Consider the following 13,633-nt stretch of genomic DNA (forward strand, 5'->3'; position numbering starts at 1 on the left):
TAACCGGAGAGGGGGGCGGGAGAATCCTTCCACCTTTGTGAAGCTGTGGGTAGTAGAACTGCTTCATCCACCTTGCCAAAGTAGGTAGCAGGTTAATTAAGCTACTCCACTTACGCTGTGCTCTAGCTTGCGCATGTCTTTTACAGAAGCACTGCAAAATACAACTCCATCTTTGCTCAATTACTCAACTTTGCAATTACATCAAATCAATAATAGCCAGTGGGGTTATTGCCAATTGTGCAGGGATCTTCAGGGACTATATATCACCTCCACTACCTTTAACCAGCATCTTAAGATTATTCCAGAGCTTCTAGATGCTGCCGCAGCCACTACACTCTTAGCACAAGCCCAAGGTAGCAATACTTTTGCGACTAATTCAGCCTGCCATTTTTCTGGCCAGGGGCATCATCTACCTGACACCAGAGAGGGTCTGATCCCTCCAGATCACACCTTGTTGACCAGTTTTTTCCCCTCTTTCCGGGATGTTTTATTCATAGTCATGCCCTAGTTCCTGCCTTCCTTAGCCTATTCTAGAGACAGCCCATCCATCCCTGCAAAAGTTATCTAGAGGAGGCCTTTATTCTAAATGTATATAAGGAAACAAATTGCTGGCTGTACCATTCTTCCACCAGGAGCCTTACCTCATCCCTTCCCTCTGCTCTGCAACTGTACCATTGTCTGGAGTTTGCACACACAGTCGCCCCCCCCCCCCCAATCTCCCTCAGATTTCGGGTGCTCTGGAGCATCATACCTCTTTTTTATCTGAGAACTCCTGTGCTGCTGATCCATCCACATGTTAATTCATTGTGCAGGAAGGGAGAGAAGGCATGAGCAAGCAGCCCAGTGTGCACACGTGTAGAAGTGCCCAGGAATATGCAACCTACCCTGAGGTCAGTGGCATTGATTTCTGAATGCTGCTGATCATGAGCAAAGGGCATGAGGTGGGAACTTCCTCTGTATGTTCACACTGTGCAGATGACTTGGTGATGGTACATAGGCATGTGCAGCGCGCTTGCACCCTCTGTCCCTCCCCAAGTTGTGAATCAGTTTGTGGATGGGTCATCTGCACAGGGTTTCTGAATATGGACAACAAAATGAATTGGGAGGGGAGATGAAATCTGGCATAGCCAAGGTTTTGGGCACATAGTGGCTCTGATCTGGTAAAAGCTCTCTGATATTCCCATTGCAACTTTGTGTTAATGGAATAATGTAAATAGGTTTTAACTACACAATACTCAAGTGGTTTTGAGTTGAAGGAAATGAGCGTAATTAAGTAAGGGATAAATATTGGAGTCATTACAGGGTTCAGGTGCCACCCATTAAGATGGACTCTGCTTTGCTAGCTTTTGGGGATTACCTACCTGGTGGTTGCTAAGGTTCTTGCAAAGAAAGCTGGACTATACAGACCTTGGTCTGCTTCCTATACCTTTAAGTGAGATTGTAGCCTTAGGATCACTGACTCAAGTTTGCATTGTTAGTCTGTGAACCTAACACGCATCAGTAAGCCAAAAGTGTAATTATTCATAGATAATAGATCGATAAGATAATGTAAAAGCAGAATTACTCATTAACAATTCAGAGAGGTCAATACAACTTATTATATCATTTAAAGGAGTTGCTGATTATATATTTATATTATATATGTTGATTACACCTAAAGAAAAAATATGCACATAATATATGGGATGGTGTTATTTTGTACTTTTGCCACCTTTTAAAAATGTAGATCCCGTCCTGTCTCGCATTCTCTGGCATTTTTTACCCATGAAAAAAAGAACAAGAACTCCAAACCAGACTGCTGATTCAAGCTGATTGCTTTTAAAAAGTAACGGAAAACAGACCAAGGCAGTGCGATCTTTTTCCAGGCCACACCTCACTTATCTTAGTTACCCCATCAATCCAAGCATATTTATCCTCCTTGCAGGTCTTTGGCTGTGGCAGCAACTCCGGTTCTTCCTCCAAAAGCTTTAAGGTGTCCAGCAGCTCATTAAGGGTCACTTTGGACTGGGTCCTGCTTGCTGCTGTGATCATGATCTCCAGATCTTCACCGGCCACCTTTCCAGAGCTGGCGTCCTAGGCAACAGAGGGAATCCGAGCATGGTGAGATGGAACAACGAGTGGCAAATGGACAGAATTACTAACGTTTCATTCATTCAAATGGAGGGGGCAGAGTAAGTTTCACAAGGGAACTATTTCCCAGCCATACACAATTTCTTTGCAACTGGGGATCGTGCAAACAAGGACGTGAGATCGTTAAAAAAAAAGCTAAGCTTTCGGAAGAGTGAGAAGACAAAAGGCAGCACCTGCGGCTGCTCTTCGGGTAGTTTGTTTTGTCCTGGGATAGAGAGACATGCCATGGGAGTGTTCTCTTCTACATCTGTGGCTGCCAAGTTGAAGTTAGCATCTGTAAATAACAAAAACAGCTACTGCAACAGCAGGCACATCATACCCATGAACATTTCATGGCTTAGTGTTTTACAGATGGTCAAACAAACATTTCTGGAGCAATAAAGAGCTTCAGTATTAGCATGGGAGCCTTCTCCATTGTATACATAAAGGCACAGTTTGGTAAACTTTAATTGCTACAGCTCACTAGCGCCTGCAACTGTACTACAAAGAGAAAAATGGACAAGCATCACATGGACTCCTCCTTGCAAGCATCTTCTCCTACAACACTGCCAGTCAGCTTGCACAATATGGATTTCTTTGATAACTTATTGCTTGTCCTGTACTTATTTCTTGCATAACACCATGCTTTTCTTTCTCATCTGTTTTTTTGCACTCATTATACCCATAAAATCAAGCAGCATTTGTTAATGAGTGCTAGGAATCCAGTATAATTACTTTGCAAACAAAGTCCACATTGTATTGTTGAAGGCTTTCACAGCCGGATTCAACTGGTTGTGGTGGGTTTTCCGGGCTGTGTGGCCGTGGTCTGGTGGATCTTGTTCCTAACATTTCACTTGCATCTGTGGCTGGCATCTTCAGAGGTGTATAACAGACACAGTGTATAACAGACTTCTCTCTGTGATACACCTCTGAGGATGCCAGCTACAGATGCAAGCGAAAAGTTAGGAACAAGATCCACCAGACCATGGCCACACAGCCTGGAAAACTCACCACAACCAAGGTCCACATTAGTGCACAGGGCAGGGACAACAGGGACGTTCTGGGGGCATCTGGACCTACGTTTTCCCAGGTCTGTCAGTACTTCTCACCTGCATTGTTGGCTTTGATGATGCTGTTGGCAGGGCTGCTGTTTTTCACAGAGCCAGCCTTTCCCGGCTTTCTTCTTCCTCCTTTCTTGCTTTCCTTCATAATCGCTAGCTCCTCCTCAACCAAGCGTTGCGTATCCAAGACTTTTTGGGCCCGTTTCTGCTGCAGTTCCTAGAACAAGTAATTGGGTGTGAAAGCTCTGCTCTCTTTCACATGCCCCTCCAACTGAAACACCGGTAAACATACTCGGCCTAACTTTTAATTGAGCATAACAACCCAGTGACACCTTCCCTAATGCGCCAATCTCATAACGAAACTACCTGGATGGCAGCTTTCCTGGCCAGGCGTGCCTTCTCCTCTCGAATCTTCCTCCTCTCCTCATCCCGCCTCTGTTGCAAATTCAAGATGTTGCCTTCCTCTGTGAGTTGCTGCTGCCGTTCCTTAAGCGATATACAACAGTATGGATCAGTCCAAATTAGCAGCATTCTCTTCAGTGCCAAGTGCAGCTGGCTGTTTGCCCCACCTGGCTAATCAAATCTGTTAGTTACCTCCAGAGATTACAGCTCAGGGGTTCCTAACACAGTGCCCATGGGCACCGTGGAACATGCCAAAACCGTTCTTGGTGCCTGTAAAGTGTTTTTTAAAAGTGGGTATGGCCAAGTAGGGCTTTCGCCCAGCAAGAGTTCTGGCTGGTTGTGCAGATTTTTAAAAACACTGCTTTGGCAGCAGCTCTGACTACTGCACGAGAACTTTCACTGTGGGGAAGCCATTTTGTGGCTGGCTCCATCTCCTGCCGCAGCTGCCTGAGGCTGTGCCTGACATGCTGCGTCAGAATTCTAAAGCTCCGCACAGGCTCAAAAAGGTTGAGGACCCCTGTCCTAACTTATAAGGATATTTTTAAATTACTTTAGTCAATCATATCCTGATTTCTGTTGTCAAGAAACACCAACAATGGGATCATGATTGCTGGACAGTATCCCTAACGATCTATCATCTGGTTTTATTAAAGCCAATGACCTAAAATTGAACAGCTATGCTGCTCCTCTGCCCCCCTTTCCAGCGATTGGTATTAATGTATTTACTTTATTGATATTCCACCTTTCTCCCCAATGGGGACCCAAAGTGCATACATCCTTCTCCTCTCCGACTGGCTCGAGGCCACCCAGTGATCTTCCAGGGCAGAGCAAGTAAATAAATATTAAGTAAGAACAAGTAAATAAATATTGGGTAAATAAATATTAAGAACTTCCAGATGATATACCTGTGATCATTTCACATGCAAGACAATTAACAGATTCATAGCTCTGCTACTGTAGGACAAAGAAGAACAAAGACACTGCAGCACTCTTGCATGAACTCTGACTCCAACTGAGGCTGAGACTATTTTCAGCTTTGACCCAAAAAATTAATATATGAAGAAGAAGAAGAAGAGGAGGAGGAGGAGAAGTTTGGATTTATATCCCCCCTTTCTCTCCTGCAGGAGACTCAAAGGGGCTTACAATCTCCTTGCCCTTCCCCCCTCACAACAAACACCCTGTGAGGTAGGTGGGGCTGAGAGAGCTCCGAAAAGCTGTGACTAGCCCAAGGTCACCCAGCTGGCGTGTGTGGGAGTGTACAGGCTAATCTGAATTCCCCAGATAAGCCTCCACAGCTCAGGTGGCAGAGCTGGGAATCAAACCCGGTTCCTCCAGATTAGATACACGAGCTCTTAACCTCCTACGCCACTGCTGCACCCAAAAATATTCTTTTAGAACTGTCCCAAGATTCAGTTCCGCATAAGGGAGGATAGTAAATATCTATGAATTAGGAGTTTGTGTGTTTGTTTGAAAACTCCTTTCTCCAAAGCTGTGAAGAAAAACTATATCTGGTAAAACTGTAGACACTGGAGATGGGGTGAGCAGACCCAGGAAGATTTAGCATGGAGGAGGCAGGCATTGGGGCCCTGCACACTGATTCTTCCTGCCCTTTTCACATCTTTCCTTGTATTCCACCCTCGACCAATATTCATACTTTCTACTTCTCACCAAACAACTGCATACACTTTGAAAATTACCTCAAGGAACATAACGAGGGATGTAATAAAAACAAATGCCCATGCATCTGTACATTTGCATAATTCATTTGGGTTTCTTTTTTAAAGGGGACATCCAGTACAAAAATACACAGTCCCGGGTAACCTTCAGAAGAGAAGCCCTTTTGTTTAGTCTGGAAATGGATGGTGCAATAAAAGGTTATTGCTTCTGAAGAACAAATGTCAGGGACAGGCTAGGAGGGACTGTTTTACGGACATGCCACCAGACAGGTCAACGTGATCTGATTACTGGGAATAATCCTGAAAAACTGTGTCTGGCTCATTCAGCCCCTCAAACTTAGCAATGTCTACTTCGCTTCAACCTTCAGCAGCTGGCTGTATAAGCTACAAATCCTTACCAAGCCCTCAAGACTCCATAACACTCTGCTGGCAGGATAAGAAGGTTATGTCCTTCTGTGGGATAGAAATAATGTGTTTCCCTTGTTTTCCACATGACAGGAATACACAGGAGGCTTTGTAAAGCCCCTGCACCCTCTTGACGCCCCTGCTTTGTATTTGCACCATCATTGCCGGTACTGTAGTCCATCATCTTTGGCACTGCTGGCCCCCTCCCAGCCTTGGGATCGGATGCCATAAATGAATAAGTAAATAATGAACCTTCAATTCAATTTTATGTAGATGCTGCTATGGAAATTTAAGGGTTTTAATATTAATATTAATGTTTATATTTATTGTTTTATCAGCCTTGTTTATGGGCCCTATACACCACTCAGAGCCCTCTGGGGGTTGAGCGGTTAATGAAGTATAATGATAAATAAATAAAAATAAAATACCGATAAGATTAGGGTCTGTGTATACTGCTATGTATAGTTTACTGTATGTATGATCCTCTTATGTAATTTTTGCACCACTTGATGTGTCCTGTTAATATTTATGCTATGCATCAGTCCCTTCTGTTTTTTCCCCCAGACTTCTACAATCTTAATGCAATGTTTCTGGAATGTCCCATTTGGCTGACTACACTGATTCACTATGTGTAATCCATTTATCAGTCCCTATGAGAAAGGCAGACTAGAAATGACATAAATAGATAAATAAATATGCAAAGGAGACCTCTCTTTTAGAAGTTAGTAAGCGCCCGAGCTGGGTCATGCCTTCCTTGTGCCTTTGCGAGTGCCTTCTGTACCAGCGCTGGATGGTCACAGCAGCCAAGTTGACCTGGTTAATGAACCTAAAAAGGTAGGAAAAGGTTCCAGAAGTAACAAGCAGGCTCTGCCCTAAAGGGGTGCCACACTCTAAGAACTGGCCTTGCCCACTTGATTGCTATGTCTATTTCTTCTTGGCTTCTACCAAACGTGGATTACAGCACGCAAACAACTTAGGCCCGTGGTAGCGAACCTTTGGCACTCCAGGTGTTATGGACTACAATTCCCATCGGCTGATGGGAATTGTAGTCCATAACACCTGGAGTGCCAAAGGTTCGCAACCACTGATTTAGGCATTCCAAAGGGGTCTATTCCTGTGACCAGGAACTTATCTGGAGTTAATCAGTGCTATTTTACAGGAATCATTGTTACCATAGTTACTAAATGTGCATTCTGTCTTTCTGCCCTCACAAGGGCCATCTAAGCAGCTAGCAAATTTATATATAATTAAAACACATTTTAAAACCATTAAAACCAACCAAACACACACATCATTAAAACAATGAACAGCAGAGCTTAAAATACATAAAAAGGCATAAAAACAATAAAACATTATTCAGGGAGTTATTCACTGGGTGAACTCCCAAGAAAACAAAACGTCTTCAATGATAGTGGAAGACAAAGAAGGGCCAGAGAAATTTCCCTGGGGGGAGAATTCCAAGGTTTTGATGCCATGACTGAGAAGGCCCCCTCTCAGGCTGCCACCCGCCAAGTCTCAGAAGGTAGGGGCACCCGAAGCAGGGTCTCTGAAGATGACTGTAGAGGTCTAGCAGGTTCATAAAGGCACAGGTATGTAGGGCTTTAAATATCAACACTAACACCATGAATTCTATCAGAAAACAAATTTTGAGCCAGTGTGGATGAGCCAAGACTGGAGTGCTATAGTTCCTGTGACCTCCTCCTTCATCACCATCCTTTAGGCATCATTCTTCACCAACTGACGTTTCCAAACTTCTCAAGGGCAGCCCTATGTAGAGCGCATTGCAGTAATTTAGTCTAAGTGTAACCAAAGCACGCACCACAGTGGCCAGATCTCTTCTGCCTAGGAAAGGTCACAGCTGGCTAACCAATCAAAGAAAAGGAAGAAACATTCCTGGCCACAGGTGTCACCTGTTTATCCACCAGTAGGACCAGTCCATTGACACTGCTAGACTTTGACAAATGCCCATATTTGGGAAGATGGTTTCCAGTGAGAGACTGCCCTGAAAGAGTTAAGTCCTGCCCAGTCCTGATTGGCTGGAGGAAATTGCCAGGGAGAAGAAAAGGGGGCAGCTGGAGTGCTGAGGGTTCTTTTTCCTTGGTTCGTGCTTGGATCAGGATCCAAAGCAGAAAGAGCAGATCAGGAAGGGAGATCTGCCGCTGCTTGTGTGTGCTGACAAGAAGTCAGATTGCTCTAGTCAGGCTGAGGAGGCTTGATAGAGTGTGAGGGAAAGCCCTGGGCTTGGTGGAAGGTGAATCCGCCACTCAGGTGCTTGGCAGCTTGGCTGTCCAGACTAGTGTCTGTCCAACCCCAGTTCAAAGCCCAGTCAGGAGAAGACCAGTCCATAGAGGGGGCAGTTAGGCCTTTCCAGGGGACTGCAAGGGAAGGTGGCGAGTGTTGAGCCAGAGTCCTTCCAGTCTTAAGACTTGGGTGATTGTGTGAACTAGAAAGGGTGTGGATCAGAGAGAATCTAGTGTCCGTGTGTGTAACAACTAAAAGCTGAAACCTCTGTGAGAGAAAGCTGAAGTAAATTAGAACCTGTGTGTAGGAGAAAGCTTAAGAACCAGAACCTCTTTGAGAGAAGAAATATATTGGCCACCTGCGTGTGACCTAACGGAAAACTTTATTGTAACTGACTGAGTAACCTCGCAAGTAGAAGCTCTTTACTTTCCGTAATCAACAAGCATTTAAAACCTCTCAAGTCAACTGAGAAGCCTTCATTTCTAGTAAAATAAACTTTACAAATTTTGTTTCACGTTACCCGAAGTTCCAGTCTACTTTTTTTCAGTGTGCCTACAAAGAGAGGTGTCTGTCAGCATATGGGCCAACACTCTCTCATACAGAGTTTCCCCTCCATTTTTTGTCAGAGGTTCCTTATTTTATTTCTCTGGGGGAGAGTTGGAGTGAGGCAGACTCCAAAAAGGGAGTCTGAGTTCAAAACCCTGTTACACTAGACTACGGACCTGTTCCTTCAAGGGGAATGCAACCCCATCCAGAATGGGAGACCCCTGAAATCCCAGGCCATACCTTCTGTTCACAAATAGCACTTCAGAAATCTTTCGAAAGATCTGACCTATTAATTGGAAACAGCCACAGCCACACCAGTTAAACTGCCACCAAGCTATGCACTATATCTCCTTCTGAGCTACTGTGTGGCTTCCTCTTAACAGGTCTACCGAATCTGCCACCCTTTCCTCCTGTTCTCTCTTCCCGTACCAGTCCGGCTTTCATGCTTACCGTTCGGCCTCCTCCTCTGACACTTCCTGTCTCCTGAGGGGGAGGCTACTGCTGGTGTTATTGTTCCGAGCCAAGATGTTACTGCTGGAAAAGTTCTTCTGGGACTTCATATAGCTGCTGCTCTCTGTGTCTTCATTGGTGGTGGCTTTGATAATGTTGCTAAGGAAGGGAAATAAGATTCCGGTCAGAAGCCTCATAATGGACCTCCAGTAAACACACGTTATCACATGTTACAGCAGGAAAATCACAATGGAACGATCTGCCAGTTTTCCAGATTGTGAGATACAGCACAACACACTGAAAAAGAAACCGCTCTTTGCCCATTTTCACAACACTTTTCCATTTGCGGAAGGAAAAAAAGTATCATTTTACAACTACTGAGCCCCCCCTGACATAAACACAAATTGCTAGAGCAGGGGTCTGCAACCTGTGGCTCTCCAGATGTTCATGGACTACAATTCCCATCAGCCCCTGCCAACATGGCCAATTGGCTAAGCTGGCAGGGGCTGATGGGATTTGTAGTCCATGAACATCTAGAGAGCCACAGGTTGCAGACCCCTGAGCTAGGGTAATAAAATTTTGGAAGCAGGAACACCCAGGTCACACAGCACAACTTACTGGCCACCAAGTTATTAAAAGTGCTCTTATGTTCTCATCTACATTTATGTTTGCCCTGAGCTAGAGATAACAGAAAGAAAATGAACATTTAACATAAGGTAAAGGAAGCTCCCTTTTGCACACATCTAACTGACTTAGATCAAATGAAACTGGCTGTGTGGGTTTTTCGGATTACGTGGCCACAGTCTGCTAGTTTTAGCTCCTAACATTTTGCCTGTATCGGGGACTGGTATCTTCACTGCCACAGAGAGAAATATATCTTACTGTTGGATGATTCTGAAGATGCTGGCCAAAGACGTGGCACAGTCATACAGCCTGAAAAACCCACAACAGCCAGGTAACTCTGGCCATGAAAGCCTTTGACAAAACATACAAATGAAACTTTAAAACAGCAAGCATACAGTACTGGAACTCCTCCCACCATGCCTTCTGATACTAAAAAGCAGCTGCATGTGTGTGGGGGATATGGATTTCCAGTTTTTTTAAGATAGAGACACATCTGGAGTTTCAGTCACAGAACTCCTTTGCCACCCTCAGAAATTCGTCTCGTTTTCTTTGTGTTGTTATTGCTGCTATTCAAGACCTGTATGTGCTCATTCAGGACACTGAAGGTGAATATTCATTCTTCCCACTTTCCTCATGGCCAGATAGTCTTCCTTCTTCAAACCTTCTCTGATCCATACATTTGCTTGTACTGGAAATGTAGGACAAGCTGTTACAATCAGGCCTCCTAGTCCCTCCCCAGTTCAAGGATCCACTGAAAGGATAATTTTAACAGATATATCCAAGGACTTACTTCAGCGATGTTGTGGCCTGGTTGGAGCTCTTGGGTGCAGGGGTCTTGTCTGCAGTGGAGTAGTTGTTATGTACCATGGTAGTGACACAGTTGCCCATGGCACCTTTGTTACTCCTCACAGAAGAGAAAGACAATGTTAGCAATTTCCCCCTCAATATTTTCCCCCGAATATTCCATCTAAGAAGACAATTACTCAAAGCGTTACCAACTAGGACATCCTCTCATTAACAGGTAAAGCCTAGCCCTGGAATATACTATCTAATGGACTCTCCTGTCTCATCATCATGAATAGACTTGATGCACAAACCGTTAAGGAAAGCATCGATTACTTTTATGTGATTCTGTAGACAGCAAAGGGCATGAAGATGAAGAGTTTAAAACAGGCTAGCCAGGTCATCTCCCAAGGATTTTGACTACCCTTTTAAAAGTTACAAAGCAACCAATAAAGATACAGATACACTGGCTTGGATCATATGCCTTCTTTCCATTTGCACTCCTTTTCAGACATTGCAGAGGCAGTCCTTTGCAACAGAGAGCACTTTCCACAGGTGCTAGGCACTTCCACTAGTACAAAACCAGTGTCTTTCAAGGAGCTGGAAAGTACCTAGCAGAAGGGGAAAGCATTCTTCCCAGCAGAAGACCACCCTGGCAAAGGAGATGAGGAGGATGAATGGAAAGAAGGCTGAGGAGTCGACCTATCTTTTCCTGTCCTGCTGCTCCCTTCATCCCTTTATCTACTCTTCTCTTCTGCTTCTCACGGAGCAAAAGCGCACTTCCCGCAGCAGGTGAAAAAAAAAAAGCAAAAACCACAGTGGTTGCATTCTCTCTCAGTGCAATGGTGCTTTTAAAAGACTATGCACCTCCTCTAAGACTTGACATCCATAGGCCCATTACCCACTGGTGTTCTGGCGCATGGTGCAACAGGAACCGCGTCGGGGCAAGAAATCTTGCCCCCATGCGCTTCCTGTTTGTGGAGCACTGAGAGAGGAGGCACTCGGGCAAGATTTCTTGTCCCAACACTTGCTCCGCTCATGCTTCTTCAATAGCACTTCTGGTGAGACTTTTCACGCCAGAGCAGGGCGAGGCCGACGAACACCAGCTGTGGGAAATCAGCCATAGTGCGGAACAGAAAAACCACAAATAGGGCAATTGGGTGGGCTTAGCCTAACGAAACACTTTTTGCAAACATACAGAGGCCTGCTACATGACGGATGAAAGTTGTGTTCTGTAGTCACTAAAAGACGGGAGGATTGATGTCCGTGGCCAAAACAAACATATAGAAAAGAACTAGGAAAGAAGTTTTAGCAATATATAGTAGTCAGCTAGTGAGCCTAGATTTCTCATAAAGCAATGCAATACCCCCCACTGCTGAAAGTTTTGGATAAATGTTAAGCTTGAATGAATGACATGTTCTATTTCTCCTGCCATAGGTCAGTGCAATCAGCAAATTTCTAATTTCCTGTGTCAGACTGATACCCAGAAAGGTAAGATACATGCTGCTTGCACATCTCTCTTGGTCCTTATACTTTAACTCAGATTCCTTTGCTGCTGCTCTCCCCAATTCTATGGGCAGGAGACAAAGTTAGGGATATACATGTGTGGCACTGAGCAGAGGAAATGCTGGGTACAACTCTTTGTTGCAAACTCCTCCCACACAGACATATAAGATAAAGAAGTCTGTCTTGGATCAACTCTATTCAATCTGAAGCTCTCATAAGGCTATAGGTCCTTTTCATAAATGTGGCAATATCTTCAGCTATTCCAGCAATAGTACTGGCAGAGCACCTATCAGTCAAACCTAAGGGTATTTTTCAATGTGAAACATCAGAAACCAATATGCCTTTCTAACCTGTTATTGGCAGTGAAGTTGGCTGCAAGCGGCACACACATTTCTTTCTTCCTCATGCTTGCAGGGGTCTCCTTGGAGCCGGACTGAACAGGAAAGGTTCTAGGCTGCTCGTCCTGCCCAGTGTAACCAGAAATAAGCATGAGAAGAACCCAAGGCCATTGAATACAATAACATGCATCCAGAAACTTTAACAAGGGCCTTTATTTCAACACACAATCCACACCAGTCCTTCCATGATTTTCACTAGATGTAAGCTGATGCAAATTGATCCCATATAACATGCCAATGCCTGTTGGAGACCAACACTTTCCAAAAAGGATGGCAATGCAGCATGCTACACTGGAACTGTGTGGGTAGAGCTAGAGGCATTTCTCAACCAAGAATTAGTGCTGGAGGTATTTTTGCATGCATAACCTTCACAAGCTAAACAAGGACCAAGTTAACCACTGTGTCAAATATTGCTAGTCTAAACATCTCACTGTGAGTGAGCAGGGCCAGTGCACAGTGCACAGTGCAAGAGGAGTAGCGGGGCAATACTCCCCATCCTCCCCATCCCACTCTTTTATGGAACTCAAATTTCTAATCTAGACTTAGATCTGCTTTGGAGGAAAATCTGCTTAGATACAGACCAGGGGCGTTTCCGGACGACAGCAGGTCAGTAGCTGTATTAGCATTAGATCCAATCCAGCGCACATCCTGACAATATGAATGAGGGATGGCAGTAACCATCGCACTATTTTAAATGGAAAGATGCCTGTCCCTGTGCTGCAGAAGAGGACTGGGCACCAGTTGCCCAAAATGCTCACACAACCATGTTCTATTCACTACTGCAAAAGCGTAGCTGCTAAGGGGATGTGTATGTTTTCCAGTGAAAGAATGCTGTTTGAATGTTGTGAGAGAACAAATGTATCCACCACAGATATTAACTGGGGGAAAGAGTTTTGGATCCTTTGCGAGGAAAGCTACGAGGTATAAAAACAAATGGGCTCATAACACTGATTTCCTCCGCTCATCATTCTCAATTTTATTACAAGTCAGTCATCCTTCCTCTGAAATTATTACTTCATTCACAATTTTAAAACTGCATTTCAAGCTCATGTACACTGCTGACACCTGCCAAGTCAGCATTCATGAGTCTCACCAGCCAAGACTAGTAATTGCTATTGGATCATGCTCAGAATTGGATGAAACTGCTCAGCTTCTTGAAATTGACTTCTGCAAGGGTTATTGGGAATGTGACTTATTGACCAATACAGTACCCAGATTCACATGCACACCAAGGTATCGGCTAAATATGACTCATCCTTTCTTGACAAATAAGGAATATGTGCAACCAGCCAACCATGGACAGGGTGTCATGATGAATGACAGACGTAAAATGAAACACACTGTACAGTTGCCCGAGCAATATTCTGCCTTTCACTATGATTCCAAATCTTACTTTATTAGCCCCATTCTCAAACAATGCACAAAACAGTTT

The 13,633-nt window shown here is 44.4% G+C and overlaps 1 protein-coding gene across 9 annotated transcripts in view; it reads right to left on the reverse strand.

Annotated features, from left to right (window-relative positions):
- Nucleotides 1-13,633, reverse strand: part of CEP131 (centrosomal protein 131) — a 40,299-nt gene that overhangs the window by 17,018 nt on the left and 9,648 nt on the right. For 5 of the 9 annotated variants that reach the window (XM_048489986.1, XM_048489992.1, XM_048489985.1 and 2 more), the window contains exons 6-13: nucleotides 12,154-12,266; nucleotides 10,305-10,418; nucleotides 8,891-9,049; nucleotides 6,362-6,479; nucleotides 3,537-3,656; nucleotides 3,219-3,387; nucleotides 2,304-2,404; nucleotides 1,873-2,073 (exon numbers count right to left, since the gene is read on the reverse strand). In XM_048489986.1, the coding sequence (XP_048345943.1) occupies nucleotides 1,873-2,073; nucleotides 2,304-2,404; nucleotides 3,219-3,387; nucleotides 3,537-3,656; nucleotides 6,362-6,479; nucleotides 8,891-9,049; nucleotides 10,305-10,418; nucleotides 12,154-12,266 (1,095 nt within the window). The remainder of the gene's footprint in view (nucleotides 1-1,872; nucleotides 2,074-2,303; nucleotides 2,405-3,218; nucleotides 3,388-3,536; nucleotides 3,657-6,361; nucleotides 6,480-8,890; nucleotides 9,050-10,304; nucleotides 10,419-12,153; nucleotides 12,267-13,633) is intronic. The other 4 variants (XM_048489989.1, XM_048489994.1, XM_048489991.1 and 1 more) reach the window with 1 other exon arrangement.

The sequence above is a fragment of the Sphaerodactylus townsendi genome, linkage group LG03, assembly GCF_021028975.2.
Source record: "Sphaerodactylus townsendi isolate TG3544 linkage group LG03, MPM_Stown_v2.3, whole genome shotgun sequence".
NCBI classification, from domain to species: domain Eukaryota; kingdom Metazoa; phylum Chordata; class Lepidosauria; order Squamata; family Sphaerodactylidae; genus Sphaerodactylus; species Sphaerodactylus townsendi.